Below are 7854 nucleotides of genomic sequence, written 5' to 3' on the forward strand. Positions count from 1 at the left end.
TATGTTTTAAATTTATTTGTCATGCTTTATGATTATGGTGCGTTAACATACTAAAGCACAGGTAAATTACTTCATTATAATTCTAATTGTATTATGTTTTTAATTGAATACTTATGTTACTTGCATTACGTATATTTTTAAATGTGCTAAATTGTAATTTCATCATTACAAATGTGTAATTACAAATATATTAAAGTACATTACATGCGAATTACATTACATTACTTTCTAATAATTAGAGAGAACCCTTTAACCATAGTTCAAAGATAACCGTTTTTATTATAAATAACCCTCCGATTTCACAAACGAGGCTTAAGCCTATAGCCCTAGACTAAAATGTAAATCTGAGCTGTTTCAGCTGAAAGAAGCTTGCATTGGCTGATCTTCAAATAAGTCAGTGCTTTTGTTTTGTCTTAAGATGCACACCAGTAATGCTTTTTGTCTAAGGCATGTTTATAAAAATTACCTAAATGTCCTAATTGAACTATGACCTGAACTATAAGCCCTGTCGATGAAACTGGGCCAGAAAAATGTACTTAAATCCTGCTTAAGTAACACCCAATAACTGCAGTTTATACATTTCATCTACAATACAGTGTCAATAAAAATTGCATTAAGTTTGTATTTAAATATATTTTTAAAGTATTAGTTCCACAATATCCTTTTTTCATTAAGATATGCATATTCTTTTTGCAAGTCCTCCACTGTTTTTCTTTCTCTTCTTCGGTCTTTCATCATTCTCACCTCTCTTTCAGCGTAATAGAAGAGATTGTCATGCAGTTCTCCATCCGTGAGGGCGATGATCACACTGGCTGTGCGGTATCCTTCACACACAAACAAAGTTTGACAGATTTAGTTGGACACATTGTAATCCATTTTACACAGAAACATGAACCATGGTGAAACTAGCTAGTAGTAATGGCTATGGCTGCCGTCAAATATTTGATTGCCAACATTCTTCAAAACATCTTTTGTGTTTTACAATGAGGGTGCGTACATGACGTCAATTTTCATTTTTGGACGAACCATCCCTTTAAGATACATGCAACTATATCAAATGTAACCGTTTTCTAAAACTAGTTAAAACCAGCCTGAAGATTACTTCAACTTGTCTAAACTNCAAGTCATGGCTATGGCTGCCGTCGAATATTTGATTGCCAACATTCTTCAAAACATCTGTTTTACAATGAGGGTGTGTACATGACGTCAATTTTCATTTTTGGACGAACCATCCCTTTAAGATACATGCAACTGTATCGAATGTAACCGTTTTCTAAAACTAGTTAAAACCAGCCTGAAGATTACTTCAACTTGTCTAAACTGTTTCGTCCTTCAGCAAGATGTGTTTGAAATGGACCTACCTTCAGTGTTACCATAGTAAATCTGTTCGCTGGCCTGGTAGCACAAAAAAGAGAAAAGAAAAACATCAGAAATATTGTAATCTCATGCAGATCAAATAACATTCACACTGGTTATTTCACAGACAGACAAGGAATAAATTTACCCAGCTGTGAGAGATCATTTAAAAACTCAACAGTTTTATGTTTTTAGGTCCAGTTGTCTGAGTAGTGGCCAAACATAACCTTCTTGAGGGATATTTCGAGCCATTTGTCATAGCTGGGTGGGCGGTACTGACGCCAAGATGGTTCCTATTGGCTCACTCACCCGCTGAATGCCTTCATGCATAAAAGTGTCTCCACCTGGCCGCACTTTCTCGAGTTCTTCCAAACCTTTCCGTATTTGTTCCCTGACAAACGCACACAACGAAAAAGAGAGTAAAAAGGTCACGAAAAAAACCTCATGGCCACAATCAGTGCAGTGTTTTACTGTAATCACCAAACATTGGTAACCCACACAAGGATTCAGGAGACCAGGAGTGTAAGTTTATTCTGGATGGAGCAGATTTTCAACAGCTACAGACAAATTATACCATGAATAAGATTCGCTGGCGCTGACAACCAGCACTTTTCTGGAAACATGGAAAAGCCTTAGTTAAAATGTATTTGGCATACAAAGCCACATGCTGAAGTTATTGAAGTGCTTTTTTTAAGGAATAGTTTACCCAAAAACTTAACTCTGTCATCAAGTGCATGTTCCTGTTTGTTGGTAACCAATCAGTTGATGGTAGCCGTAGTATTGTTTTCTCTACCGGCTTCTTTTTGTTTACCAAAATTCTTTCAGTTACTTTCTTTAGCTTCGAACATAAGAATTAATCTCATGCAGGTTTGGAACAATTCGAAAGTGAATAAATGATGACAGAACGCTTACAGCAGATGTGCTGTTCTTTATGGGTCATTAACTGTCACATAACTGATTCTGACAGGTTTGGCCTTCATTTTAGGTAATAGAAGTTTAAAACTACGGTCATTCGTTGGCACAAACCCATACTACAGTCAAAACCCTTCCAGGCTGAATAGGCCTACAATGCCTTCGCGCAAGCAGCTTGAGTTAAATCATAAAATAATAACGTTTATTCACTCACCTGTCTTCTGTAAGCCGCATCAAAATCTTGCCCTGATCGGAGAACACAATGAAGGACATCCGCAACTGAGGGCTAGAGGCAAGAACAAACCCGTACGTTAGACTAGTTTAACATGTTTAGCATTATTTTTCGTCTACATAATGCAACAAAAAAGTTTTGCGGACTCACAGATTTTTGCAAGACTCTGTCTTTGCCTACCTTATGAACTTATGGGCCAGATGTTCCACAAAGTTATATATTTCATTCCAGTGATGCTGCACACTTCCTGATCTGCGGGGAGAAACAGACATATTGGACACTTACAGTCGGACATCAAGGGAGCAATAAAGATTCACAAGCTGAGAGGAATAGCTGGGCTTGAGATTTACAGCTGTGTGAAAAAGATTTTTGTAAAGCAGCAGTTCAAAAACTACACTGACACATTTTTATGCTCCTTTCGAGTATCCAGCATCTTCCAAGAACAGCTGTCTGTCTGAATGAGTGTGATGCCAGCTGTCAATATTCCATTGACTTTGAATTAGGACAAAAAACAACGGCATCGATACATACATATTACAGTAGTAATGCGTTTAAAAGTAAATATACTTTCTCATTAGTTGTTGCCTTCTATTTGTATCTCGGTTTGCATATTTCCATTTTGACCTTTATTCGGGATTCTGCGCAGGAAAACTCCTCTAAAACAAATACAGTTTATTGCGTTCGCAGAAAGTGAAGTGCCAGTCATATCTGGGAAATCGTCCTGAGAAAGAACTCGCGCACTTTCCAAAACTACATTTAAGAGACAGCAGTTGAGTGGTGTAATATTTCTATTGTGTGGTAAGCCATTTATAAAAGCAATGCGGTACTCGAGGCCGGCTGTGTTGTGTAAGATTTGGCACTGCAGCTTTTCTTCACAAAATGGCACAGCAACACTTTTATAGAAACATTCATATGCGACTGAATTTTAAGGTGAAAACAACACTGATATAACTTCACGATTAGAACTGAAATGTTTGACATATTAAATAGAATGGACCGGGTTTTGGGTGAGAAATTGTTGTAGCAATAATACTAATAGGATAATACTAATTTTAATGCGATATTCTGTCATGAAACTTTAGATGGCACAGGCCAATAGGATATAAGCACGTCCTTTATCAGCAGCCGATGAACTCACTGCATTCAAATGCTTGACTAATATTAAATGCAGCACGCTTCAGAAACCCTCCACCTTCCCCAGCTCCACCTGTATAGATCTGCTGCTGGGCGATTTCATGTATGTTATACATTTCATATATTTTATATATTCAGCAGCATGTAGTGGATATATTGGCACTAGCAAGTCTCAGTACTCGCCCCTGCTGCAGCAGCAGTCTACCAGATCTATTCTTCCAAGACAAAACGCATTATCACTACCACGTATGTTACCACGATAAACTCTCTGAGAGTTTAATAACAATATAAATATGCAAGGGGTCCGATGAGTTACTGAGATTAATGAATATTTATTACACTGTCGACATACTGGTTCGCTGAAATCGCTCTGCAGGAAATGAGTTTGACACTCTTGGTCTAGCTCCAAAACTCTAGACTACCCTCACATTCTCTGACAAGAATAGTGCACTAACTGGCTGTAAAAACAAAGTCTGTGCTAATCTTAGCCTCTAACTCGATCACTGGCAAATGAAATATACCAGTTTGTTAGTCAATGGCTAACAATAGACATTATTTAGTCGCCTTTAGTGACTTTAGTCGCATATGTGAGTGGCTGACTTGGAAAGTAGAGCACGGTTACAGCCATGCAGCAAATGAATTGGAACAACGAATTGGAGTAGAATTAAATAACAGTATAATTGAAAAGCTGATATAAACTGCATTATGTGCAATTTAACGGTGCTGTTGTTGTTTTGCACTATATCTTAAATGCATACCAATAAATCAGTATTTTTTCTATTTCCTATTGGAAAATGTGATCGATACATGGAATCTGTGTCAATACGCAGCTGTACAGTTAACATTTTCTTACTTCCAGTAATAAATACCACAGCTGTCACTGTGCCAGATGTTATTTCTATGATGCCATGTCTAGTGCAGAGCTATACGACCGTTGATTCATTCAAAATGATGTACTTGTTATAATGCAACTATTCCCAGGACAAAATTGAATCCAGATGATCTTGTTTTTGCACGGTAATGCAGTTTAAAAATCCAGGTCCTGTGAAAGCCATCAAAGAAAGTTGACATTTCAATCAGGTTAAATGCCTGAAATAAGGTCTGTGTTTAACACAAGCGCAATTTTCACACTTCTACATTCTACAACAAAAACACATTAGTATTGATTTTTAAAGCTTTTACCTCATGATATTTTCAAAAAAAAAAAGTGGCTAATAATGGACTACAGAGGTTATCGGGGACTTTAAACTTCAAACACAATGACCAGGTAAACTCATACTAACTAGTCACACCGTAAGTGTGTTTACAATCACGTTCTTGCAAACTTTTCAACTCAAAATTTTCTGGAAAAGACTGAAAGAGTTGTTGAACGTTTATTGTCAAGTCATTTGACTGGGGTGTAGTTTAAAACCTACATATAGCTTTTAACTTCCAGCAACTGAATTTAAAGGAACAGTCCACTTTTTTTTGGAAATAGGCTCATTCTCGAACTCCCCCAGAGTTAATAAGATGAGTTTTACCGTTTTTGAATCCATTCGGCCCATCTCCAGCCCTGGCGATAGCACTTTTAGCATAGCTTAGCATAGATCAATGAATCCAATTAGACCAGTAGCATCGCGTTCAAAAATGACCAAAGAGTTTCAATATTTTTCCTATTGAAAACGTACCTCTTCTGTAGTTATCTCATGTAGTAAGACCGATGGAAAAAGGAAAATTTGGATTTTTTAGGCCGATATGATTAAGAACTATACTCTCATTCTGGTGTAATAATAAAGGAAGTTTGCTGCCATAATATTGCCGTACCACAGGAGACGCAGTGATATCACACAGACTATGCTATGCAAACTATGCTAAAAGTGCTTGGATAGACCAGCTGATCGGCTAATGGATTCAAAAATGGTAAAAAGTGGAGTGTTCCTTTAAGGTTCTTAAGTGTTGTGTTGATTGTCTTAAGAGTATCGTAATGAACAAAATGTTTTTTATAGGTCACAGAAATTGTTTTCTAAAAACAATAATCCAATATAAATATCCAATCACACTTTATTTTGGGGACCAGTTCTCACTATTAACTAACTACTTCAAATTTGCGTCAATAAATTTGTAATTTCCTGCTTATTATTATATTATTAATAATTAGTAAGCCAGTTGTTAAGTCTGGGGTAGAGATTAAGGGATCTAAAATATGGTCAGGCATTACATGATTTAACACATTTAATAAACAACCAATATGCTAGCAATATGTATGCTTTTAAGCAACTGGTTAATAGAAAGAATCCTACTGAAATATGAAAATACGGTTTTGAGACCAGGGTGAAAACAATGCAAAAAAGAATTTGAAAAGTAACAAAAATAAGTGATGATGGGACAGTCAGTAAAAAGTTTTACAAGACACTTTTCTATAGCAACAACAAAATAAAAAAAATCTCTTAGTTTGAATAAAAGCCGCCCACTGGGACATAAAAATTCTTGTAGTTGAAGAAACACAAGAGTGTCCAAATACTCTTTGGGCCCTCTAAAATAAAACAATAAAAGGCTCTGCTCCACCTCATTATGGCCTACGTTTAGAATTATTAATTGCAATGAGATGATGTGAGTTAATGTGGCAAAAGTTTCTGTATTGTTTAGGCGCTGCCTCGGTCCTCCTCTCTGGGTCTTTGTCTCCCTCTCACTGTTTTTCCATTGTTAGTGAGATCCAGGCCTCTAAAGCAGCCAAAGCAGGCAGGGTTTGGGACATCTGGAGCTGATGGTGAAATGGTTTAACAAGAGGCAACTGGTATGTGTGTGCGAGTGTGTAAAAGCGAAGGATTTATTTATATAGCTATAACTCTTAATGAACTAGCCTTCATACAGCTGCCCAAGATCGCCTATTCATTTTCGCTGAAATTGGACTGGATTGTCACATTATTCAGTTCCTCCCTAACCCAAAGGTTTAGATAAATCTTGGGAACGGATGAGAGTGCAAAACCCACCCCCAAACACATCCCTCGGCTTTCGGAACGAGAACAGTTCAACGAGGGCATTTCACTTACAGCTGGGCTCGAAACAATAGCAGCTAGCCTAGCAGCCATTAGGCAAATTATGGTTCGCATTATATTTAAGCTTTGCTCAGGAACAGATTGGTGTTCAGAGCCAGATGACTAATAAAACCATAATAAAATCTTAATGTGAAGGTCTTGGTCTTGAACTGTAATAAAAGCATCGAATGCTTTATTGTGAAATTAAGCTATGTATAATGCATAGTCATCAGCTCACAAAAATCATCAGTGTTGTTTTTATTAGCAATAATATAAATATATGCCCTAAAATCTACCTATGCTTAAGTAGTCTGAGCCAATTTATTCATACGGTCATGAACTCTTAAGTGCGTGAAAATGGAGCACTTTAATTACATTATGAAAGCGGTATGTATGAAAGGTGCGTATGATTAGGTACTGTATTTGAACTCGAACTCGGCCGAGCATTAAAGAAGTATGGATAGTGTGGAAGTATGATCAAAGTTGGCTATACTACATCCACCATTTTGTTACCATCATGTGACCTATCAGCATCAGCTGCGGTGCTTCATTGTCATTCAGAAATCTGAAGTAGTAGATCATCCAGGTTATTTTCTGGCTAATCTAGCATACAATTTTGCAAAATCGTACATTTTTAATGAGTTGCACAGTTCTTTTAAATTTGCACAAATGACCTACCCCAGCCTACCTGTCACTGGAGTATAGACTAATCAAACTAAATTTGTCGTGAAGATTCATCTAAGATTGTGCGAATCGTGAAGACATCATTCAGACCATTTTGTTAAAAGGTTGAAGAACCAAAATGATAAAAAAAAATAAAAAATTTGGAAACTTTATCTGTCTCTGTATCTATATTTTGCTTGATTTTCTCACTATCTGTTTGCTCATATGATACAGAAGGGCTTGTAGACATGTATATAAAGGCATAAAGGTATACATTTTCTTTACAAAGTAAAGGTCGACAATAAGCATTTCCTCAGGCTCCTATATTAATGCTCACTTTAATAGTGTAGAAAATAATTGAGCTAATTTTAGATTAGTTTAAGATGCCACTTAAGAGGCTTTTGCATCTGAACTCTTTATTTCAAGGCTAAAAACTAACATGCTGTTGCTTTAAGTACAGCAACAAGGTGTTACTGCTGAAAAATACTTTATTGTCAAGTAATTTATTCATAAATTTGGTGGCTATGTAATAATTGGGTATAT

At 36.5% G+C, this 7854-nt stretch overlaps 1 protein-coding gene across 1 annotated transcript in view; it reads right to left on the reverse strand.

Moving 5' to 3' along the window:
* The window catches only part of antxr1a (ANTXR cell adhesion molecule 1a), a 35078-nt gene that overhangs the window by 23483 nt on the left and 3741 nt on the right, over positions 1–7854 (reverse strand). Inside the window, exons 3-8 of the mRNA XM_043246221.1 lie at positions 3328–3370; positions 2681–2752; positions 2483–2554; positions 1666–1747; positions 1362–1395; positions 745–824 (exon numbers count right to left, since the gene is read on the reverse strand). Of these exons, the coding sequence (XP_043102156.1) occupies positions 745–824; positions 1362–1395; positions 1666–1747; positions 2483–2554; positions 2681–2752; positions 3328–3370 (383 nt within the window). The remainder of the gene's footprint in view (positions 1–744; positions 825–1361; positions 1396–1665; positions 1748–2482; positions 2555–2680; positions 2753–3327; positions 3371–7854) is intronic.

Source organism: Puntigrus tetrazona, chromosome 8, assembly GCF_018831695.1.
Source record: "Puntigrus tetrazona isolate hp1 chromosome 8, ASM1883169v1, whole genome shotgun sequence".
NCBI lineage: Eukaryota > Metazoa > Chordata > Actinopteri > Cypriniformes > Cyprinidae > Puntigrus > Puntigrus tetrazona.